Below are 26,874 nucleotides of genomic sequence, written 5' to 3'. Positions count from 1 at the left end.
GTTGCCGCTTCTGCTTACTATTCATCTTTAAATCCTTTATTTCTTGTGCATTACGGTCCAGACTTCATATGAAATGAAAAGGGGATTTAAAGCACTTACAAAACACAGGCCACATGATGTGTTGGATATATTGACAACTGTATTTCAATTCTAAGCAAAGAAAATGTAATATGCCAGGCACATGCTGGCTGAGAGCAATATTATGAAGAGAGTTTCTTTTGAGGCGTTTATGGAAGCCAGGCAAATACATAGACAACTATACATGAATGGCAGTTACATTTTACAAATTCAATTGTGATTACCAATGTGGCCCTTCAAAAGGAAGTGAATGATTCATTTAAAAGATGAACATATACATTTGAGGGTTTTCTTCTTACTTTTCTATAGTTCATGGAAAATGTTCCATAAATACTTGTTGTCTTCAGCTTGTCTTATGTGGTACACAAGACAAGTAATATAACTGCCGTATGTTTGTGTCTGATAAGTGATATAATTATCCACAAAAAATATATTTTTTAAGATTTATTTGAGAGAGAGAGAGCACAAGCAGGAGGAGAAGTAGAGGGAGAGGAAGAAACAGACTCTCTGCTGAGCAGGGAGCGAGATTTGTGGGGGGCGCTCCATCCCAGGACCCCGAGATAATGACCTGAGCCAAAGGCAGACTATGAACTTTTAACTGACTGAGCCACCCAGGCGTCCTAATCCACAATATATATAGTTGGCAACAATCTCTCTCTCTCTCTCCTTCTCTCCCTCCATTTTTTGCTGATCCTATGATATATGTTATTACATAAAGAATATGTCAGATGTTTTCAAAAAGTGTGGTTCAAACCCCTTTTTTGTAAAGTGGTGAAACAGAAAATATTTTATCAGATACAAATCTGATAAAAAAAATAGAACTTGTACTAAAATTCCAAAGAAATTTTTCAAGCTAAGCAAATAAATTTAGTAACCTATGCCCACTTTGTCCTTATGAGAGTAATAAATATCAAATGACATACACATGACATAGTCACATGACATAGTCATCTCTTGTAACAGAAGCATGCAAACTTTATTTCAACATTAAAATAGGTTCATTGTATCTGTAAAAGTAAATGCCCTGATTTCCATGGCTTTCAATAAATACATGCATCCAAGTCTCAGATTTTATAAGTGGGTAGTGGTTTTATACAAATTTTAAAGTCAAATGAGTGAAATTTGTTTTTAAAGAAACTGTATTCTGTAGGAAGAATGCCCATAAAAGATCAATTCCACTTGCAAATCTGCACATAATATTTTTTTCTAAAGAAAAAGAAGAGGAAGAAGAGAAGAAAGAGGCCGAAGGAGTAGGAGGGGGAGGACCAGGAAGAGAAGAAGGAGGTGGAGGAAGAATATTTATTAAATCTGGTTGGCCTCTAATTAGGAGTGAATAATAAACATAAAATAGGTACAAAAATTACTATAGCGTTAAAGAACCAAAGGACTTGACTAAATTTGAATTTTTAAATCCGGTGACTTCAAATCATTGTAGCACGAAAGAATATGAGACTATGGAGTCTACAGAGTTAAAATGTTGCCAGCTTTTGAAATTCTCTAAGCAGTCTTTTTAAAATTCTTTAAATTATTTAAAAATTGATCTTTCTTAGGGATTCCAAGTCTCTTTCACTTTAGAATAGAGTAATACCAACAATTTAGTTATTGTTACACGTATCAGTAAGGTAGAGGCTTAAAAGAATGTGATAATACGGGAGTTTTAAAGAGGTATCCCAGATTAAATCAGCAATACAATGGAAAAAATTATTTGAAGGAACCTTTAGGAAATTTTACCATGTCCTTAGCCTTATCGGGATGAGATATTAATATCCCATAAACTTAGATAAAAATGTAGTACTTAATACCAAACCTCAGAGAACCTATTTTTTCTAGTGAAACAGAAACTTATAAAAGCCCAATGTTTCAAGGGATTTAAAGAGCAAATAGAACATTTTCACGGTAATCCCTCCTATTTGCGTCATGCCTTTACTGCTTTAATAGTGCTTTCTACACCTTATTAACTTTTATCTCTAAATGGGCGTTAAGATTTTATCTTAAAATTGTGTTTTCTTGGAAGGTAATGAGGAAAAGGGAATAAAATGTTAAAAAGAGAGAGAGAATAATCAAAAGAAAAACCTACAAACAAAAAATTGGAATTTCCTTGGCATGATTAATTTGAAAAACAATACAATATATAACACTCACTTTTTTAAAAAAATTATTGACATAGTTATATTGTGACTTATAAAGGGCTATGTAAACATTTTGTCGGGATTCCTCTTCAGCTAGATAATTACTGAGATTCAGATGATACCAAATGAGATATATAAACTGTGGACCCAATGCTGGCAGATTTTCCATAGACATGATTCAGAGCACTGGTCTCTCTCCCCCTTCCTATAATCATATATATATTATATATATTATATATATAATATATATATATAATATATATAATATATATATGTATTCAGTACTGATGCAGACCTTTTGCACATCTATTTTGTGCCAGGTTCTGCATTAAAGAGCCTGTGTACCATGGTGAACATTGTGAATATAACCCCTACCTCACAGAGCTACCAAGTTAATCTGAGAAAACAAATAATAAACAAAATAATTATAAAATGGACGTTACAAGAAGGGAATTGCAAGTGGAATGAGTATAATGTCTGTGGAGCAAACCTGGTCTAGTCTAGAAAAGGAAGTACAAAGTGTCTGCTCTTGTTGTTTTCATAGCTGAAATGTAAAGAATTATTAGGAATTAGGTTAGCACATTATTGGAATGGAAGGATGGTCTTGATGGTAAGTTCCAGACTGCAGGTAGATCAAATGTGAAGGTTTACAGTTAGTGAAAAGTGACATCTTTGAAAGAAAAAAAAATGGAGAGAAACCCCTTATGGGAGAATTATGGCCAGTAGGGACATGAAAGCATGGTAGCTAGTGGAGGACAGACACAGTGGGCTTCAGTGAGAGACTTTACAGGATCAATTCTGATTTGAAACTACAGAGGTCTTGGAAGGCTAGCGATGTTCCTAGTGGAGAAAGCAGTCTTCGAAATCAGAGAGATGCCCATTCAAATCCAGGACTGTCACTTAAAATCTCTAATATACTTTACCCTTTCTCAGCATTATATCAATTTCTGTAAAAATTATATTCATTAAATGAGATGAAGCATTATTTAAAGAGGTGAAACAGCATTCCAACATGTCTGGTACCAAAGGGACTCCCAGAAGACCCAGCAGAAACCTGGGCTAACCTTCCTAATCATGTGGAACAAGGCCAAACTGTGTAGGAACTTAGAGACATGAGGCTATGTGGGTTCTGTGAAATAACAGTGATATGACACAGGGAAGGGTATAAGATATTCATATAAATGGCATTTTATTTATGTCATGTGTATGGTAAATGCCTTTTATGCTAATATGAACATTCAAAAATAATGAATCAAATGAGAAAAAAGAATCAAGCCGTAAATAGAAGTTTGTAATGTGTTTTAGAAAGTATGATTTAATTTGCTTCTGTAGCAGGAAAATGCTGAAAAATAAATCTTTAAAAACCTAGTAATTTATAGCATATTTTAAAGCCAATTAAAACATTATTATAAGTATTAATATTTGTTCTACTCTGAATTGAGAAATGAGGGGACATAAAATTAAATATGATTTTTAAAAAGGCAATAAATCCAAGCTGTTTTTATAAGAGAACGATTTTCTTTAAATGGTGTCAACTGAAATCAAATGCAGATTTAAATCAATGCAGTAAACTATATTGATCAATTTGTTGTTTTGGTAAGGATTTTATTACAAATCACACAGTAATCAGCATAAATATTTTAGAAGGTTGATTTAAAGGTGAAACACTAATTACTTACTTTCAGGTGCTTAGATTGACTTACACTTATGTATGATTCATGTAAGCTATGAAATAAAATTTGGTGGTAGTAGTTAATGGAAAATATTTGCATCAAAATATCATTATTGGATTTATATTCTGATACTGAATGATTATTAGACAATTCCTTAGAAATAGGAATAGTTTGGTTTTGTATTGATCAAAACAGTATTTTTTGGAGATCACATTCTTCATTCCACTAATGCATGTATTGAAAATCTGATAAATCTATAATAGTATAGATAAGAAAAATCAGCTTATAACTTAAGTACAATCATTGTTAACAGAATGGTCTGTTTCCTTCTCAAATTTCTATGTATGTGTGTGTGTGTACAGCTGTAACTATATGTCTACATTTATGTAGAGACATACCTATTAACATTTGTCTTCATAAAGTCTCTCTGTGATTACCTAGATAGGCATAATATATCAGTATATGTGGATTTATTAACCTACTTAAATTGTTATTTTTGTTGCTTTTATTCATTATTTATATGTATAAATTTATATTTCATTAACATTTTAAAATACATCATATCAAGAAGCTTACTAATTCTTATTCACATAGAAATGCCGCAGTGTTTTTGAGCTTAAGCCTATTATTAAACACTTGGTGGGATCCAATTCTTTTTTTCTGTAAATAATGCCATCATTACCATCTGCATGCAGTGAGAGTTTTTCCTAACCTTTGAGGGTTCTTTATAAAGATTACTAGATGAAATATTATTGGGTGGGAACGTAAAGCTATTGTGACATATGATCCAATGTCTTTCTGTAAAGTCTATAAGAATACAGCATCACCAAATTATACAATAATGCCAGTTTACATGTCTTCTCAACCAATTTTCTGCCTTAAAAAAACTATAAAAATTTTCTGACATAACAATAGTAGAAAGAAATATACAATGAAAACTCCCATGTTCTTCTCATTACATTTATATTTCTCTCTCTTTTTTTTTTTAAGATTTTATTTATTTGACAGAGACAGCCAGCGAGAGAGGGAACACAAGCAGGGGGAGTGGGAGAGGAAGAAGCAGGCTCATAGCGGATGAGCCTGATGTGGGGCTCGATCCCATAACGCCGGGATCACGCCCTGACCGGAGGGCAGACGCTTAATGGCTGCGCCACCCAGGCGCCCATATATTTCTCTTAATAGTGAAATTGAGTTTTTTTGTTTATTTAATTTTTTATGTATGAAATCATCTATATTATGCTATAGAATGACATATTAGTTCCTTCTTTTCTAATTATTATAAATTTTATTTCGGTGTCTTGAGTTAATTGCCTATACCATATAGTAGAAAGTCCAGTAGAAACACTTTATGGTATGATCCTTTCATTTTCTTTAAGAGGAATAATACTAATAATTTACAAATTTGCTGTAAATATCTAATAGGTAGCATAGCATTACTTGGCAATTCCTGGAAGAATGATGTATCTTGTATATGAAAATATATGGCGATTGTGGATAACATTCAGTTGTCTCTCAAAGAGAATCTACTTTCCTTTTGGCAGACACTTGAGTAAGAGGAAAACCCTTCTCTCAAATCAGGACTGGATGATTTGAGACCAAGATGCAATATTTGTGGGAGCTGCTCTACTCCTGGTTTCTTTCCAATCTTTATATAAGAGCCATTCCTCCATGGTGGGCCCTGAATACCCTTGTATTTTCAGAAGGATGTATTCTATCTCATCTTCAGCATTCAGCTTCTATCTTCTGCCTGCATTTCTGCCTCCCATCAGATTTGTCTAGACCTCAGGAAATGCACAGAGAAGAGAAACAACAATGCCTTGCCACTCTCTTTTTTGAGTCTAAGGTCCTAAGGGCGTTGATTGTCTAGAACTGTGGTTAGTGTCTTCCCAGTGCCAGGAGACTCCCAAGAAGCCTGAGCCAAAGAATATTCCCAGGGCTCTCAGCCTCACGCTGCTTGTGAATCAGCATCACAGTTATAAGCAGAAGCCCCTGTGGATTTGCAATTTCAACAATTCCCATTTCTTAAAGTTCTCTCTTTTGTTTGAGATTTATAAAATAATCCTGTATGTTCTCATCTTACTTATTTTTAAATTTCATCTATTATTTACTTAAATGTTTTACATGTTTAATTTATATCCTGTAATGAGTAATTTCAACATCTAAAGTTTGAGGGTGGAAGCCTGTTGTCTGTTGTTTCTGACAAGTCTCATTTTGTTAGTTTGATTCTTTTGGTGTTGGGTAATATTGTTTTCAAGTCGTAGTTAATTTCATTCAGTCCGTGGGGCTTTGGGGACCTAATCTGGGGATGCTTTTGTCCGGCGAGGGTGAGTTAGCTTCAACCAAGAACAAAAGGCACCACTGACATGAGCCCTGTCAGCCCCCTTCAAAGCTCCAGACTTCCTGCGAAGTCTCTGGTTCACTTTCCCGCCTTATATGAAGCCCAGGGAAGGTGCTTCAGATCCTATCACAGGCGTGGACACCTGCCCCAGGAAAGTGCTGACTTTTGTATTCAGTTAGCTCTCTCCCAGGTTTTACTTCACTGTTTTTTCAGCTACTTGGTTGCGCCCTTGTAGTTTTTTTCTCACTTTCATTTAAATCTAGCAATGCAAAAAAATAGTGTTATTGTTGTAATTTGCCCAGGTGTATTGGTGTTATAACTAGAGGGCATGTCTGCATGTCTTCTGTTCTCCAATAAACAGAAGCTTCCTTTTTCTTTTCCATTTAGAACTTTTCTCCATAGCTTATTTCACCAGTTTTATGTCCTACCCCCCCTTTTTTTTTAAGATTTTATTTATTTATTTGACAGAGACAGCCAGCGAGAGAGGGAACACAAGCAGGGGGAGTGGGAGAGGAAGAAGCAGGCTCCCAGCAGAGGAGCCTGACGTGGGGCTCAATCTCAGAACGCTGGGATCACGCCCTGAGCCAAAGGCAGAGGCTTAACGACTGCGCCACCCAGGCGCCCCTGTCCTACGCTTTTTGAACGTATTTTGTTTAGAATTAAACTACTGGCAACCTGACTTTTTCCTCCCTTTCATGTATTTATAAAGTAGATCATCAACATATCCGTGGTTAAATAATTTTTGAGTATTCACAAATTTGGTAATACTATTGAAATATCTTTAAAATCTCTAAAATAGAGATTATAATTCTAACTCAAAGTATTAAATTAGATCACGTGATAAATTAGAACAGCTCTGATACAGTGTAGATGATGACTCACTAACAATTTGATCAAATCCGCGCACATTCTTCTGATAGAAAATGTAATTCAAACTCATGCCCGAGCTTAATTAGAAATTGATACTTGTCTTGGTTCTGAAGGATCATTAGCAAATATTCAGAGCAAATATTCAAGTATAAATTTGTGAGCTTATTTATTCTAATGTAATAGATTAACTCCCTTTCCTGGTTTATAAGCAAACTTGAGAGAGGAAATTTTTTTTTTTAGAGTGGGGGGAGGGGAGAAGGGCAGAGGGAGATAGAGACAGAGAATCTTAAGCAGGCTCCACACCCAGCATGGAGCCCAACACAGGGCTTGATCTTACTACCCTGAGATCATGACCTGAGCCGAAATCAAGAGTTTGACGCTTAATGGACTAAGCCATCCAGACACCCCAGGAACTTTACATTTCTAACTTCAGGTACATTGTTACTTCTACTAGGCTTTCAGTTAATATTTGCCATATTTAAATTACAACTTATTTAACTGATATTAGTAGAAGTCCAAAATGAACAAATTTCATACATACATAAATATGAAGCATTAAGTTTTAAGTGTAACATTTATCAATATAATCTTTGTAGTCATTTGAAATTCTCCTTTATTTATAATTATTTGAAGATCTGAAAAACAGACTGTAAATAGAAGATTGCTATTACCTGAATAATTTTCCTAATATGACCCTTCAAGCAGAAGAAAATATTGTGAATCTTTGTCCTCAGCAACTGAACATTTAGGAATGATAAAATAACTTCATCAATGATGTATTTTCAATACCTAATTCTAAGCACCGCTGTATACAAAATTTCATTTACTTTGTACACAAACTTATGTTGACAGTATATTCTTGATCATTTGATTTTGACAAAGGTTGATAAACATTCTTAATTTCTCCCTTTCACTAAGTATGTCAAGGTAGAGTTTAAATACAGAGATCTGTTTAATTCTGAAGTCTATGTTATTTCTTCTACCCTTTTGCCCACATTTAACCTATTAATGATGAGTTGTGCTGAAAGTGACTTTTCAAAATGCCAGTATAAAAGTCTGATACTTTTAATTCTTAATATATTCTTTAGGATTTTACTGACTTTTAGGACTAGGTCTCTGGAGAATACATTAGGAATATAAGAAAGTGGGCAATTGAAAAAATAAAGTATTCTCTATTATATTTATTTCTCTTTCATGTTTTGTAAATTAGTTTTTATGTGCACAGAATTATAAATATTTTAACTATTTCCCCTTAATTTAAAATTCTCTATTTGATTAATTTCTCATAAGCTTTACATTTCAATAACATATCTTCAAAATGTAATATCACAGACATTTCATAAGAATTCAGACTGTATTTTAAATTTTATTCTAAGGATAGGTATGGAGAACTATTAAATTAGTATTTTTAAAAAACAAAAACATGTATTTGCTCAATCTCCAGAAAACTTACATATATGAAAACAAACTTATAAGGTTCACATTCGTATATTGTTTGTATTTTTTAAGATTTTATTTATTTGACAAAGAGAGAGAGCTCACAAGCAGGGGGAGCAACAGAGAGAGAGGGAGAAGCAGGCTTCCTGCTGAGCAGAGAGCCTGATGCAGGACTTCACCCCAGAACCCTGAGATCATGACCTGAGCTAAACGCAGACACTTAACTAACTGAGCCACCCAGGTGCCCCTCATATATTGTTTTTAAAATAAAAGTTTCTTATTTACAAGTGTTCAAAAATACTCTTTTTAATTTAACTTTTATTCTACATTATTTCTTCAAAGAACAAATTATCCATGTGAATAAAGTAACTTTTAGATAGGAAATGTAAAAATCCTGCTTTTCTATGACTGTGAAGTATATGGTATATTTATTAAATGAAAGCTCTACAATTCAAACAAGGTCATTATATCCCTACTATAAAAAATCATTAATATCTTGTCTAGAATATACACTATCAGCAATATTTCCATCTAACGTGGCTTCAAACGTCTGTTACCAGAATTGCTCTGCCTTTCATAGTTAATCAGTTATCAGGGCCTGCCTGATTTACATCAGCATTTCCACTACATTGGTTGAAGCTTTATCACCCTATGCCTCCAGATCTGGGGTAACGCATGTATTTCTCAGATGAAATTATTTTTTCTTAACACATAAATAAGCTACATAATGATCTCCCTACCTCCAGTCTCTCCAGCTCACTACTGGCAAATCAGTTTATCCTGACTTGTAGCATTATCACTAAAATGCAAAATAACAATGATGATGATGATGATGATAACAATAATAAAAACCTTCATAAGTCCCCCATGCCCCAGGTAGAGCCCATTCTTTATCAGTGTATTTATCCTTCACTGTCTACCATTTCAAATTTAGCCAGCAGGTTTTTCCTATTTTCTCTCCATGAAAAATGTCTTGATAGGATACCTCTAATCTTTATCAAATTTCACAACTCATTTTCTCAGGTTTGAAGCTTTACACTAATTGCAGTATGGTCCATACATGTACGTTGCCTTTTGCTTCAGTGTCTTACTCCTTTTATCACCCCTTCCTTCGTTTGTCTAACCTGACTTCACTATCCGCCCACCCCTTAGCTGCGTCTTGTTCATCTTTTGTAATATCTTAGCATTTTGTGCTTACCACTTTTATTATACCAATCCAGTGATATTGAAAACATGTTTTTAATTATTTTATTTTCCCAAAATTTTATAAAATTTTTGAGCTTATAGAAGTTAAAAGAATCATAAAGTAAGCATCTATATACTCAGCCAATTTATAGTTAATATTAAGCTCATCTATCAAAGTTTTTAATGCAAAGTGGTAGGCATAGATATACTTTATCCTAAAAACACTGGCATGCTTATTATTAACTAGATTTCAATATATTTTAGAGCTTTTAGGTAAAATTAGCATATAGTAAAATGCATAAATCTTGTGTATCCTTTAATGAGTTCTGCCAAATACATATACCTATATAATTCGAACCCCTAACAAGATACAGAACATTACCATTACCCCAGAAAGTTCCCTCATATCCCTTTTTAATTAGTCCCCAGCCTCCACATCTCCAAAGAGAACCACTCAACATTTTTTTCACTTTAAGTTCGTTTGGCCTATTCTTGAACTTCATATGAATGTAGTCACATATTTCATACTCTTTAAGGCTCCTGTCAAACAGTATAATATTTTGCTGAGTCATCCAGGAAGTCGTATATACCAATAGTTCATTCTTTTTAATTGTTTAATAATAATTGTTTATCCATTTTCCTATCAATGGGCACCTGGAATCTTCTCAGTGTTAACTCTGACAAGTAAAGCTGCTGTCAGCAGCCATGTGCAATATTTTTGTAGTCTCTGCACATTTATGTTTAAGAGATACATAAGCTGATATTATAGGACACATGATTTGCAAAAAAATATGTGTGTAAAACATCGCTGAAAATGTTTTCTTCTTGAAAACCACATAAATATGTGACTGAATAAATCACAAAAAGTGCTGTTTTCACTATGCCCAAACCTATTTGCTTTTTCATGGTTTGTGTTCTACTAATAATAACATTTCACATGTGCAACCTGGGCTTTTTGGCATTTTTTATGAATATGAAATATTATTAGATATACCAGAATTATACAATGTATTTTTACTCAGTGTCAAAGCTTTTGAAGAATTTTATGTTAGTTCTGTTTCACACTCAGGTAGTCTTGATGTCTGACTTTTGAGGAATTCTTTTAAGACCACGCAGCATTAAGTGGTTTAGAAATACAAATGTACATTTGTAGATAATGACCTATACACATAAGGATATATCCACCAAGAGGTGATTTAATAGCAAGAGTAAAATGCATGAATGAATACCAAAGAGGATAGGCACATTTAATTCATGCTGTTACACTGGAGTCATATTAACTACACATATTACTCAAGGAATCCAACCATACCTGCTGAGAGACGGAGATAATAATTTCAATGACTAGGGTGATGCCAATTTCAATTTCTCTCGAGTAAGCAAGAGATGGGAGAAGTGAAAATGTGGACGCCTCAGAAATCCCCAGTATCTGTGTTATATAAGAGTATAGTTGTACATTTAATTACTTTTTTCTTAAATATAAAAGCAAATTATAAGCAAAAAAATTGAATATTCCATTTTCTATCAACACCAAAACACCAAACCAAAAATAAGTTTCCATACTAGATTTAAACTTTTGAAAATATCGTTATATATACGTCAGTACATATTATACATATGCATGTGCACGTATTTATGTAAGCCCATATTAATGTGCATTTACTAGAAATGTAAGAGGTTTTCAAAAAAACGATTTTACTTGTTTCAAGACTTGTGGCTTACCTACAGACTTCGAGGCCTCTCTCCTCACCAACAACCCCACATACATTTTGGTGCAGGACATGTACTCATTTTGGTAAAACTGAAACCAAGTTGTGTGAGCTTTGTGATCTTTAGTAAGAGGAGTAAGTATTCCAAACGTTGGTGTCCCTCAGTGTGGAGAGTGGGAATAATATTACATATTTCTGAGACACTGTGAGAAATATCAACAGGAACACATATAAAAAACTTAACTGATTCAATAAGTGATGGTGGGAGTAATATTTTGAAGTGTTATATATTATTCACTGCTGGTAAATTTTTGTTCACACTGAAGCCTCTACTCACTGGTGTTGAGGCTTTTATGGTTCCCAGAACAAACCCAGCTAAGAAATATCAAGTAGTAAGCTTCTGACTTCTAGACAAAGATCCTTTTAAAAGGAAGTTTATGAACAACATGAGTTCACTTATAAAAGCATATAGCTATGCTTTTTTGCTGTCAGTATTAATTTAATCTTTATCTGGATAAGAATTTTAAAATGGATATTATTCTTTACTATAAGGATAATTAAATTATGTATATTTTATAGCAATTATACAAATAAATTATTTTTACATATTATACTATTTTTAAGCTTTATTTGGTCTATTGTCATAAGGTTCTAGTTAGAGATATTTTTGTTGTACATAATTCCAACTTCCCTTTAAGTTTCTTGTTTACAGGAATCTCTACAGGTGACCATTGCCAACGTCTACCTCTGAAGCATGGCCATGAATAAATAACAGTTTCATATATTTGTCAGTCTAATTATAATTCTATTAGATTAAAATCATTTTTATATAGGTGTTCACATGTTGAAAAGAAAATGTGACTTTCTGATAATTCTGCTAATACTGCTTTTTCTCCTACATTAGAAAAAAATGGATTCTGTTTTTTTTAATCTCTGCCCCAATTATTGGAAAGTATTAATTATGAAATTGGACTATACTTGTCTCCCTTCTCTTGCTAGTTCCTCAGCATTTCTTCGGTTCTCAGATTACCAACTCACTCTTTTTGAATTATCTAATTCTGCTACAAATATTCATACTAACTTCTAGTCACTGTTCTTAGTGCTGCTAAGCTAAATAGTAAAAGTCTCTGGCCTGTTGCAGCTTAAATTATATCCAGGAGACAATAAACAAACATACATGTTAGTATAAAATAGTTCATGTGATGAGTAGTTACGGAGAAATATAAAGTAAAGAAAGTGGGATGAGGAGTACAGGATGATGGCCCATGTTGCCGTTATATGATGATTGGCCGGGGAGGGCCATTCTAATGAGTTAAATCTGATACACAAATTGCCGTATGGTAATTTGGTTCCTTTCTTTAAAATATGAAGACTTATTTGATTTATTATAATGAACAAACATTTGCCAAATGCCATTTTCTCCAAATATTTATATTATATTGGCATTCTAAGAGTAAGGATTGGCAAACTATGGCCCAAAGACCAAATCTAGCCTACTGTCTGTTTTATATGGCTTTGGTTTTTACATTATAAGCATTGAAAAGAGCAAAGTAAAGAATAATATCTAGTGACACATGTAGTGAATATTTGCATTTTGTGAAATTCATACTTCAGTAGCCATAAAGTTTTATTGAACCTCCCTCATTTGTCGGCCTATTGTTTATGGCTGATTTCACTCTATAATGACCATATGGTTACAACAAAGAGACCCATTAGGAGACCCACAGACTACATTTTTTACTGTCTGGCCCTTTATCGAAAAAGTTTTCCAAGCCCAGCTATAGAAGAAATAAACCTCTCTCCAGTATTTGTAGGAAACTTGTAGTGCCAAATGCCACATTCCCTTGACCCAACTTTAACGTATTGGCAGGTGGAATGGACAGTTTCTGTGCATGGTTACAAGTTCCACCACAAGCAAACTCTGAGTCTCCCTGTTTATCCGCCTAAGAGCATTCTTTGTGGTATTGAGAGCAAGCTGAGATTGCATGCCCTTGCAGGGGCAGCCCAGTAGTGCAGGTAAAGGATGGGGTTAGAGCTCCAGAGGCAATCCTCAATGAACAGGGTATCAAAGTCTGTGATTCTACTATAATTTCACTGCTAGCCTTACCACTTTTCTCTTTTATGCTTCACTTACCCCTTTGTTAGGCAATTCTCTCTTCAATTATCCTTCTTCTTCTTCTTCTTCTTCTTCTTCTTCTTCTTCTTCTTCTTCTTCTTCTTCTTCTTCTTCTTCTTCTTTTGTAAAATGACAGTTTATCACTAGGAGACAAAAAGGCAACACAACAGTCTGTGCGTGAACTCAGCAGAAAAGCAATGAGCAATCACTTGCAGACTTTGAAAGAAGGGATGCAACTGGTCACTGATCATGATGCACATCTGTTATTTGAGTACCGAACTGTGCACTGAAGAGCTAGTAGCAAGTTTGCATTTTATGCAATTACTCTCTGTTAATATATTGTGGTATCTGAAATTTGTTGGGGGATTAGTGTTATTTAACTAAACCATGGTAACTGAAATTCATGCATATCAGAACCATGCAAAGGAAAGACTGTATTTGAGGAGATATTGTAGAATTATGCTGCTTGATACAGAGAAATAGGACTAAAATGTTAGGGTGTGAGGTTGATGGCCATTGCAAGGTCCTTCTTGTAGGCGTAAGTCTATGAAGCAGCAGCCCTCCTGAGCTTTGGGTGAAGGGGAATTAAGATTCTGACAGGCACTGATCTCTTCTTGACACAAAGCAACCACAGTGTGCTTTCCTATGTACAGGACCACAGCTGCCAAGCGGAGGCCCCTCTGGCTTAGAGGAAGCCATGTATAAAAACTACAGTTGACGCTTGAACAATGGGGGAGTTGGGGCACTGACCCCTGCATAGTTAAAAATTAGTATATAACTTTTGACTTCCCCAAAACTGAAGAACTAATAGCCCACTATTGACCAGAAGCCTTACCAATAACATAAACAGTCAATTTACATGAATTTTGTATGTGTATTATATTCTGTATTCTTACAATAAAGTAAGCTAGAGAAAAGAATGTTATTGAGAAAATCATAAGAAAGAGAAAATACAATTGGAGTCCTGTACTGTATAAAAAAAAAAAATCCACCTGCAGGTGGACCCACTTAGTTCAAACCAGTGTTGTTCAAGGGTCAACTGTTTTCATTCCAAAGAAAGAGTGAGCAAAGGGTTAAAAACTGAGAATTTTTCAAATTGATATTCTTTGGACGTAAAAGGAGAAAATAATAAAATTGAAGTATTATATATTCTGTTTATCATCTCACACATGACAGCTGTGAACGATAAATGGATGCTAAAGATACAGCAAATATACTGGTGGCAAGACCACAGTAGCAATGATTCTGCTCTTAGATCACGATGGACTGAGTTTTATTTCAACATGTCTGCATTGCCTCCTTGTTGATGGCCTAGTTGCAGCCACATGTCAATTATTGATTATCATTAACAGCCAGGTGTCTGATCGATCAGACAGCCCTCCCTACATCTTTCATGTGAACTGAAAGAAAATTTCCTTAATGCAGCTAATAAGAAGAATGTTGGTGAAAAAAACCATAAAGGAGGGAAAAGCATTAATTCTTAACTATAAAATAAAAACCTTAATTTCCTTGAGATTGTTTATTGAATCATTTGATTATAGAGCATATATTATTATGGCATTTAAATATTTAATGCGTGCCTTGGATTTTCATATATTTAAAAAAATTAAATTATCTAACTTTAGGGATAAGCTCCTTATATTTGTCTTTTTTTATTCAAAGGACTTGACCAGATTATTTTATCCTGAATTTGTCTCATCACACTGCATCATTATAAGTATTATTGAAAGGCAAAAATGGAAAATGAAATAGGTGGAATTAACTATCTTGACCTGATTTTTACTTCCTTGTCTTGAGCTGAACAAGCTTCACTATCGAGAACTTTTAAAGAACAGTTTTTAATACTGCAGTTCTACAACTGGATAATTTTTAAAGCATTTAACTCAATAGTAATCATCACATAGCTTTAAGAAAATGTTTCACTTAAAATTCTGTCAGAGAAACCTGAGCATTTGCAATTAGGTGGGTGAAGTAACTTTAAAATACTGTATGACTTTTTCTGAAGAAAAGCAATATAACAAAAGAAAGCTTATCCTTTCATCTTTGCCCTTTGAGTACTGCCCTACGTGATGTCTGCCTCAGTAACTTCATTCAGTCAGTTTGGTTCCACTTCAGTACGTTTTCTTTGAACTTGAAGTATACCATTGGAGATTTACCAGTTCAAGGTCATCAGTTTGAACAAAATTACAGACACAACTCAAAGCCATGGATAACATCATGTTAGCTTCAGCCCAGTGCTTTTCAGACACAAAGAAGTGTCTTCTGGCACGGGAATCTACTTAGTGGGCTGCTAACAGGTATTTTAGGGGAGAACCATACTTCTTAAGGGTCTTGGGGGAAGAACAAAGTCAAATCAAGGCATCAGCTTCCTTAACAATCTGTAGATTCAAAGATGCTTATGTGTTAGGTTAAATTCTGGTTGTTTATATCATTCTCAAGGAGCCTCCAGACAAGGGACATTCAGCCCTGGAAGTCAATGTTTTTGTTTTTGTTTTTGTTTTTAAGTTTTTATTTTAATTCCAGTTAGTTAACATACAGTGTTATATCAGTTTCATCTGTACAATATAGTGATTCAACACTGTGCCCACCACCACAAGTGCACTTCTTAATGCCCATAACCTATTTAACCCATTCCCTCATGCCACCTCCCCTCTAGTGACCGTCAGTTTGTTCTCTATAATTAAGAGTCTGTGGAAACCATGTTCTTTATTGAAGAGTGAAAGAAGGTTCTTTCCGGTGAAAAGTGAATCACTTATTAGTGAAGTCTCCTTTCATAGCCTCATACTTTATTAGAAAGGAACAAAGCTTAGTGACTATCTTGGTTGTAACTGTTTTGGTATCTCTTCCGAGGATGAATCAGGATTAAAATTATAAGTCAAATTCTTCACAGTTTAGTCTAATAATAACTTTATTTCTTCTTTCAGTAGTCAGAGGATTTGGGCCACATCACTGTACATTCTGTAGATCTTTCTATGAATGTGAATTGGATAATAAATTAGCGTATTATGATAAAATGCCTGCCATAATCATAAATTCTGGGGCACTCAGTACATTCTTTTTGATCAACCTCCCTGTGAATATACAGAAAATGATAATAAATACACCTGTTTTCTACATGTAGTCTCCTTTTGCAGATCCAAGGGGAATAAGTCTGTGTGTGTTTGTGCATGTGTTTCATACAAACCAGATCTTAATTCTCCAAAGTGTGGCTCTTCCCTGGAGGACTTCTCAGGGCTACTTTAAGTTACTTCTATGATAGAGATTTACAGAGAACGAGAAGTAAGAGATTCATTCATTTATTTATTTTGAGAAGTAAGAGATTTAAAGATAAGTAGAAGTTGCTACACTTTCAATGTGGTACTAATGTAAGGCTTTACTTTAAATGAGCAGATATCAGGAGATCACAGAGAGCCTTCAAGTAATACATCTTTGTAAAGTGGGTACTCATTTATGAAAAAGGGAAAAATTTATTTCCCAAGAGTATATAGTTTAGGTGGAGATCAATAAGACCTCATGTTCTTTTACTATACTTATGAAAAGGCATTTCAATGATTGGTATTTTTGTTATATAGTCGGTAATAGAACTAGAATCCAATTGTCATGATATTCATTTTTTCTTTCATTCACTGGTGCCCACATTTTCAACAAAGGTTAGAAAAATTCTAATAGATATGATATGGAGAGTATTAATTATGACATAGGGCATTTTAATAACAATCTAAATAGCAAGGATTTGGTTCATTTTGGCAAGTGTTAGTTGTGAAAATATTCAATTTGAAAATGTTAAGTACATGAGTTTATGTTTAATGAGTATTTATTAAGAAAGTGAAAAACTATACTTTCAATAGTGCTTTAATATATATGTTCTTTTGCTATAAAAAGGATAGCTAGGTAACAGTGATAGAAATAATAACTACAATTTTGGATTATCTTTTTAAGTCTCTTTCCTATGTCATCATTAGCAACACCAAAAGCTACTTTTAAAAAGAAATTAGTATTTCAATTATAGAACTAAGACGTATTTATGATAAAATATTTAAAATAGGAAGTTACAAATAAAAAATTCAACTCACACTTCCTAAATTTACTGTATATTTTACTATACACACACACACACACACACACACACACACACACTCACACACTCTACCCCTTACCCCCAAAATTTGCATCAATTTAATGTCAACCAGCTGGTTTTGATGTCAACATCAAAATTATTCATTGTATAAATCTGCTATAAATCTAATAAGGTTATTCATTAGAAAGCTTAAGTAACTTTTCTGACATTTACATGTTAGTCATATTGCTTTCCTATTAATTGCCTGCTAATATCATTATCGTATTACTATTTTAATGTTTCTAATTTATTTCTTGATCTCTAAAGCCTTTTTATTTACCAAGGAAATTCACCCTTTGCTAGATTTATAAAAAGTTTTTGTTGTTAATGTTCTCAGTCTTTTTTGTTTCTTTTTTAATAATAATATTTTTTATTATATTATGTTAGTCACCATACAGTACATCCCTAGTTTTTGATGTAAAGTTCCATGATTCATTACTTGTGTATAACACCCAGTGTTTGTTTCTTTTTTGTGTGTTTTTGATGTAACTGTATTTTATATTTAGATGATTGGTAATCATATATATATATATATATATACATATGTATATATTAATATTTACTTTTTAACTTCTGGGTCTTAGGGTTTTACCTCATGGACCTTTGATCTTAAGTCCACTTAGAGGTAAAAATAAATCACCTGGTTTTAAAAAAAAATTTTTTTTATTATGTTCAGTTAGCCAACATATAGTACATCATTAGTTTTTGATGTAGTGTTCAACAATTCATTAGTTGTATATAACACCCAGTGCTCATCACCTGCTTTTTTATCTTCTGGGACATTTAAGGTTTTAGTAAAGTGTAACCCAGGGCAATTTACTTAAATTCTCCCTGTCTCTGTTAATGTGTGTGGAGTCTTGAGAAAAGAACCATTTAGTGGGTTCTGTGGCTATGTGTGCTGGGCTTTAATCACAGGTTCATCTCAAGTGTATTCCAGTATGAAGAGTAAGGCAGGAATCCAAGTTTATTTATTTTTCTCTAAAGGATAACTAGTTATCTTAAAAATTTTTTTTTAAATAATAAAATGTTTTCCACAGATGTAGACAATGCTTTTATTATATTATAAATATCAAGTATATTAGGGTTATTTCCAAGTGTATTAGGGTCATTTCTGGCTTTCATTTCAGATTCATGAATACAGTTATTTTCCTTCGTCATAAAGCACTTGAAAAAAAATCTCTATAGTTATATAATCCCTTTTAAAATCTGGTAGCGCATTTTTCCCTCAGGACTCCTTTGTACTAGAAATTGTCTGGCTTTTAAAAATGCATTTTTTAGGGTGCCTGGGAGGCTCAGTTGGTTAAGTGCCTGCTTTCAGCTCAGGTCATGATCCCAGGGTCCTGGGATCGAGTCCTGCATCGGGCTCCCTGCTCCACAGGGAGCCTGCTTCTCCCTCTGCCTTCTTCTCTCTCTCTCTCTCATGAGTAAATAAATAAAATCTTTAAAAAATGTATTTTATATTTACATTTGAATTTACAGAGTAATACAAGCAAAATTTCATAAACACCTTGTACAAATATCATATTAATTGTGATTACATAAAATAATAATTCACATTTCTGCAAACAAGTCATCTTGTTTAAATTAGGATGATTCTTTCCATCCATTCTAATTGACATCTTTCAATAAAGTTTTAATATTTTTCTTTATCTAGAACTGGCACCTATCTTGCTGAATTTTAGATAACTCACTTTTAGTGGTGCTATTTTAAATAGGTTCTTTACACAATCTAGGTGAATTTAATTTTTTCTAAAGAAATTACACTGATTTTTGTTTTTTTGCATTTTGCTTATCTGATTTGCCAACTTCTAGAAATCTTTATTTTTTTCTAAGATTTTAATAGTAATAATTTTTAGTTATTAAGGTGAATTATTACATAAAATACAAATAATTAAAATTATTTTCCACACTTTTGTTTCTTTTGGCTATGAGTAAAGAAGTTGGCATCCTTTGGCATTCCTGAACTGAGTGAAATTAGTTTAAATTAAATATAATGCTAGATTATTGAAATTTATATATCTACCTCAAAATCCAGCATTAAGCTTAATGATGTATTACATTTATATCTCTATACATAGCTATGTATCAGTCTATTACCACTTACAAAAGGCTTATATTTATGGTAGGGACAAATGAGGAATTTTGTGGGTGTTTATTTGGCACATATGAAATTATTATGATGATTATGAAATGTTTACAATGCCATCCTTATAAAACATAACAAATTACCTAAAAAGTAATGACTTTTTTGTCTTTGAAAAATATTTTCCCTGTAGTGATATCTTTTATATGTATAAGAATGTTATCCCAAAGCTATATTTTTCATAAGTATCTAGACACATGAAAGTCAATGAAAAGCTTACTCCATGAAAAATTCAAGAAATAAGTCATTCTTTATAATGCTGTTTTCTTTAAAGCTTGAAGTCTTATATTTGAAGTATCCTAAAAAAAAATCTTTGCTTTTAAATTTTTCCATTATGCTTTCCCATATTTACGGCTTCCTTAAAGAGAATCCATCTAACATAATTTAACCTTTTCCTAATGATTTGATGGCATCAAGATCACCATCAGTGTTTGTGGATCAGTGTTGGTGTCAAAGTCTTCCGGCATTATAAAATGTTTGTTTAATAGCTGGGAATGAGTGTTCTATTTCAGTTAAAAGAACATATTTTTATTCTGGTTACTCCCTCACTGTCAGCTATTGCTGCTTCAGTTGCTTCGGCTCACTCTTATTTGCTGGTTGTAAAGTCTTTTGAGTCAGGTAACTGAGCTTACTAATGTGGCATTAAAATTGTAATACAAAGGTTTTGTGAGAAGACTTGCGGGCCTTTCTGTTGAGCTGAATAAAGGAGCTTTATCTTCTTTCTAGGAGCTTTCTGGTGACATTATTTTGTCAGTTCAGAAAACTATTATCATTTTATTCTGTGCTGTGTTCAAGATATTTGAATTATAGATATTGGAGTAAGTCCTGCTATCAGTCATGCCAAAGTGGAATGCACAAATATTAATTCCTGTTTTTCCCAATTTAATCACATATGGCTATATAATGAACAACTCTAAAGAGACCCAGATAATATCTTCAGCACGTTTTCTCAGTTTGATATTTTGAGACCGAAGCCTGCTGTTTGTTTTGTCATGAGGAAAATACTTTTGTATTTGCATTCTATCTAATACAATGTTATGTTTATTCAACTTGGAAAAGAAATACTTGATAAATTTTTTAAATGCAAATTAAAACAAAGTATACTTTATTGCTACTGTAACAAATTACCACAAACAGTGGTTTAAAACAACTGTCATCTTTTAGCTCATAGTTCTGTAGGCCAGAAGTCTAGGATGGCATGTCTTGATTCTCTGTTCAAGATCTTTTCAAAAGGCTGAAATCAAAGTGTTGGCTAGATCGTGCTCTCATCCGGAGCTGGAGGCCACACTCCAAGCTCACTCACTGCTGACAGAATTTGTTCCCTGTGGTAGAACTGGGGGACTGCTTCCTTGCTGGCTGTCAGGTGAGGAACACTCTTGGCTCCTAGAGGCCACCTGTATTCCTTCTCATGTGGCCCCTTCCATCTTAAAGCCAGCAGGTTGAGTCCTGTTCATGTGTCAAGTCTCTCTGACTTCCCCTTCTGCAACTATCCAGAGAAATCTCTCCATTTTCAAGGGTTCATGTGATCAGGTTATCTTCCTATATTAAGCTGAACTGTGACAGACAGCATAACAATCCAATGGAGTGATTTCTTACCACATTCACAGATTCTGAGACATAGGTCATTAAATCTCAGGAAGGAGCATTTATAAAACTCTGCCTACCACATGTTTGAAGTGCAATTAACTTGTTCTCTAACCAGACTAAGTGGTAAAGAGATGTGTTTATCAGTGTGGGTTCTAGAGCCAGGTTAATATTGTGGATCCACAGAGAGATACTGGGCAAGTTACTACAGCTTTTGCTGATTCATCTTCTTTTCTATAAACTTGGCATAATAATAATACCTATGTCATCAGTTTTTAGTAAAAATTAGATGTATGAATACACGTAAATCATAGGAAATACTCACTAAATATTATCTATTAAGAGTAATATCGTATTTTTAAGTCTACTCAAAACCCTTTACTCACTATTCATTTAACAACCATATTTCAATAATGCATTCATAATATGTTAAGTAATACTAAATAATATATGTGTCATGATTTCCCTTGATGTTATGACTACGTTTTACAGAAAATGATATTTCAGGAGTTACTTCAAATAAAGCAACCTCAAAACCTTATATTATTTAATGCTAGGCATCTTGCCCTTACCTAGTATGTAGTATATGATAAATAAATTACAAAGTATCTAAAAATATACAGAAATATATGTAGTCTAATACCATAAATGTAGTACCTGCCATTTTATTTCACATTATTCTATATGCCAAGAATGAGGTTTATCTTTGAATTACGTAACTTCGTTAAATTTGGAAATTTTACAAATTGCTTTAGATGCTATTGAGTTATACTGCGTATTTTATAAAATAATATTGTTACTATACAAAGTTATAGGTCACAGAATAATAGCAAAATTCCCTACAAGAGATAATGCAACCTTCGAAGTGCTTTAACATAGTAGTCTAGAATTTAAAATACAAAGCAATAGGGATCTAACCAGTCCTAATAGGCCTCCATAGCCAGATGTGCTCATTATACCTATTTTAATGGGCCTAAACATTATTTTAATTTGGTTGCTAAGATTTATGGTTTGGAATCTCAGAGTGGATGCTGTCCAGTTTATCAAAGTTGTCAGGACTCTATTGTGTCTGCAGTCACACAATTTTAAAGTCATGCAGGCATCTGAGATAACTAGTGATAGTTTCATGAACAAAATAACTCCAAAGTAACTATATGCTAAAATAAATTTTCCTTTTTAATCTCTCTCAAATTTATGACTTCATCACAACAGTCCACTCTTACTCATATTCTGTTTTTAATTTGTGTAATGACAAATATTGCTTAACTGTAAGGAACAACATAGGGTAATGTTTCTCAGAGAGAATGGCTTTGTTCTTCCTTTGACTCAGGCAACCCTAATAAGCAAAGAAAACCAACAGAATTCATGAACAAATTGATAAATTACAAAAGTTATAATAACAGAATTGAAAAGTTTATACAGATAGCTAATGAAGTATACTGGTGAGAAATTTTCTTTTTTTTTTTTTAAGATTTATTTATTTATTGGGTGGGGGGAGAAACTGAAGGAGAGGGAGAGTCCTAAGCAGACTCCATGCTGAGCACAGAGCCCCTGTGGGCCTCCATCTTAAGACCCCAAGATCATGACCTGAGCTGAAACCAAGAGTCAGATGTTTAACCAACTGCACCACCCAGACACCCCAAGAACATTATTATTAATAGCTTTCCTTAGAAAAAGAGGAAGCATATTATTAGCTTTGCAATCATTAAAAACTAAGTAAAACATTCACATTGCATGCTGACTGAATAAGAAAATAACCAATTAGATCGGCTACTATAAGTACACTCTACAAATCAAGAAATCTTTCTTTGTTTTGTATTACTAAACTTTCTATAACTATGCAAAGTTAAACAATAGAGTGACAGTAGGCCTTGTCTTCTGGGACAGGCAGAATAATGGCTCCCCAAAGATGTCTACATTCTAATGCCCAGAATCTATGAATGTGCTAGCTCATATAACAAACTGTGTGTGTGTGTGGGAGGTGTTAAGGTTGTGAAGGGAATTAAGGTTGCTAATTAGCTGACTTTAAGCAGACTATTCTAAGTTAAATAGGAATATTCTACATTAACTCAGATTATTATGTGGGTGAGCCCAGTGTAATCATAAGAATCAATATCAGAGATGCAATGTTGCTGGCTTTGAAGATGGAAGAAAAGGTCATAGGAATATGGATGACCTGTGGAAGACCAGGAAAGGCAAGAAATTCACTTCTTCCCTAAGGCCCCTGTCAACACCTTGATTTTAGCATAGTAAGACCTATTTTGAAAATCTGACCTCCAGGGCTGTAAGATAATAAATGTGTATTTTTGTAAGTTACTAAGTTTGTGGTGATTTTTCATAGCAACCCTAGGAAATTAAAAGAGTCTAATTTGAAAAATGAAGACAAGGATGTACTTACTTCATTTCTGATGTAACAACTTTAGGATAAAATGAGTAGGTCGCCTTTGAAGACTCAGAGGAAAAACACCGTAAAAGTAAAAAATCCTGCCATATCTTGGGATTTAAGTTATATCTAGCTTGTTTGGATAAGACTTTGAAACTCAGATCAAATATTCACTTTCCCCTTTGAATAACAACACTTTTGGTTGCTCAGAAGCCATTAATTTCACACATTTCCAACTATTTCCTCTTAGAAGGATGACTGGACCTCAAATTCTCTGCAAAGATTTTGACCAAGGTTTATGACATTATGAAAAGTACAGTTGTACAAATACATACTTCTTTGTCTACCTATACCTGCAAAATATGGGTCTTATGGAATTGGGTTCATTAGGACTCGTCACACTATTTCTTCTACTATCATTTGTCAGGGATTAGTCATAAGAGAGAGGTACTTCCATATAACTTATTTTTTAGTTAGGCATTCATGAAATCCCAGTCTATTAAGCTTTGAGAATTCAGATGACCTTGAAATTATTTGACAAATTAGTTCACCTTGGAATTTTTATTTGTTCATCATTGAATAAAACATTAAATATAAAATATAGTAAATATACTTAAGCGTAAAATAAGCACACTTGTTTAAATAATTTTTCTTATGTTACTAAATAGTATAAATGACTTTTATGAATGTTACAATTTATTTTTATTCCAATAATAATAATAATTTTATAATACTGCATGTTTAGTTATATGGAAATTAGCTCACATTTTTAATAACATAAAAAAAGATTTAATGCATCTAACTAGTATCTATATTATTACTTCTTTGTTACCTTTGAATAAAACTGGAGCATATATTGTATCATTTTTACTTTAATTAGCAAAACTTCTCCTACCCAGTTGTTTGTATTTGTTTAGTTCAGTGCTGGTTACTTTCTAAATAGTAAAAGAGTTCTCTGATGAATGCTTTCCCTAGTTTGCAAACTTTTATTATGTTACAAGTAAAATAGATGTTTAGTGAGTAAGTAAAAGTACACAAGAATGTTAACTCCCCTTGTAGGGATATCGAATCATTGAAGATAAAACGTTGGTGAATGTGAGTCTGAACATTAAGATCCAACACTGAAAAGCAGGATTAGTGTTTGTTAGCTGTATCTTGTCATATAAACATTTGTGAACTTGTTCAAGGCAGACATTTTTAATTGAAATGTGTAAGTGAATCTATGAAAACATATGTAATCAGCCATTTAACTTATTTCTTCTTTCAATTTCTATATTGTTATCAGATTTATTGCATTTCTCAAATTGATGTATAAAAAGCTTTTAGGAAAGATAAGCTATTTTATTTAGAGATTATAACATGATTGATAAGGATAGAAAATCATTTTATATATCTAAATTATATTAAACTATTCCCCAGATGCAAAAAGAAGATTTTAAAAAGCATAGCTGATATTTGTTTACGTAACTTCAAATTGACTTTTAAAATGTTTTGATATTTTGGGGCACCTGTGTGGCTCAGTTGGTTAAGCATCTGCCTTCGGCTCAGCTCATGATCTTGGGGTCCTGGGATCGGCACAGGTCGTGATCTCAGGGTCCTGGGATAGAGCCACACATAGGGCTTCTGTTTTCAGTAGGGAGCCTGCTTCTCTTTCTCCCTTTTCCCCTCCCCCTGCTTGTGCATGTTCTCTCTCTCTCTCTCTCTCTCTCAAATAAATAAATAAAATCTTTAAAAATAAAATGTTTTGTTATTTTAAGGCATAAAATATTTAAAAAGAAACATGGTAAAGGATTTATTAAATTCATTTATCTTCACTTCCAGAAATTATACAGGAATTATATAGAAATTATACTAGTATTATGTTATTTTTTTATGGCAAACAGTGATAGAAAGAAGTTGTAAAATCTACTGACAGAATCAATAGTTTAGCATGATACCATTTTGTAATTCAAACAAATTATAGATGTGTGTCTATTGTGATCATTAGTGTCTGCCAAGAGAAAATAATGTAGTTAAATTACTACTCCCTTTGGTTTTCTACCACATTTTCTTTAAGAAAAATAAATGTGACAGGAGTGTTCTCACATCTTAATTTGTACATTGCCTTGGGCAGGTTATATGTTGGATTAGTAGTAAATGGTAACTATTTGATTTATGTTTTATCAGGAGCTACAACCATAGAGAAATATGACCTCAGAACAAATTTGTGGATCCAGGCAGGGATGATGAACGGCAGGAGATTGCAATTTGGTGTGGCTGTTATTGATGACAAACTCTTTGTAATTGGAGGTCGAGATGGCTTAAAGACATTGAACACTGTTGAATGTTACAATCCCAAAACCAAGACTTGGACTGTCTTACCACCAATGTCAACACATAGACATGGTCTAGGTAAGATCTCTTTATTGATATTATTTTTAGAACATTTATTGATAGTTAAAATGTATGTTAAAATATAGTAATACTGTCATCAATTAGCATTAACTTTAGGTAAATTTTGGGCTTCTTTGGAGCATTTTTAAGTTCTTGACATTTTCCTGTGTTGATCAATGTGCATTAAACTGTTGAGAAAGATGTTAAAGATACCAAAATAAGTAAACCTCAGGCTATCCTCAAAGTTTTCACAACCTGACATTCATACACTATATAAAGTTAAATATGAAAAAAAAAAGTGTAACTATCATGGAGAGGCAAGAGTAATGCAGCCCAGAGGAAGAAATAGTTAATGTGCATAAAGAAAAACTTAAAATTGAGGTGGCTCACTCCCACATTGCTGGATAGACAAGCCTAACCATACTTTTGCATGTAATTAATTGAAAATGCTATCGGGAAAGGTTTAGAGAAAGAGTAACATCTCATTTGGCACCAGGGGTCAATAATATAGGATTCAACTGATTTCTACTATCGAGTAACCTAGAGATGGGGAGAACTATATTGGGATTCAGAAGATCTGGGTGTGAGTCTCGAAGCTACCACATTGACATGACTTGAGGGCAGCACTTAAACTTTGAGCCCTCAGTTTCCTGATTTGCCACCAATTCAAAGTTACTAAGTAGATAAAAATCTAATGATGATAGTGAATATGAAATCACTGTGTAAATTTTAAAGTCCT

The 26,874-nt window shown here is 33.4% G+C and overlaps 1 protein-coding gene across 2 annotated transcripts in view; it reads left to right on the top strand.

Annotated features, from left to right (window-relative positions):
• Window positions 1–26,874, top strand: part of KLHL1 (kelch like family member 1) — a 340,600-nt gene that overhangs the window by 229,904 nt on the left and 83,822 nt on the right. For both annotated transcript variants that reach the window (XM_008686635.2, XM_008686634.2), the window contains one exon: window positions 25,929–26,153. In XM_008686635.2, coding sequence (XP_008684857.2) covers window positions 25,929–26,153 — 225 coding nt within the window. The remainder of the gene's footprint in view (window positions 1–25,928; window positions 26,154–26,874) is intronic.

Source organism: Ursus maritimus, unplaced genomic scaffold, assembly GCF_017311325.1.
Source record: "Ursus maritimus isolate PB19 unplaced genomic scaffold, ASM1731132v1 scaffold_10, whole genome shotgun sequence".
Taxonomy (NCBI): domain Eukaryota; kingdom Metazoa; phylum Chordata; class Mammalia; order Carnivora; family Ursidae; genus Ursus; species Ursus maritimus.
This window is presented reverse-complemented; position numbering and strand designations above follow the sequence as displayed.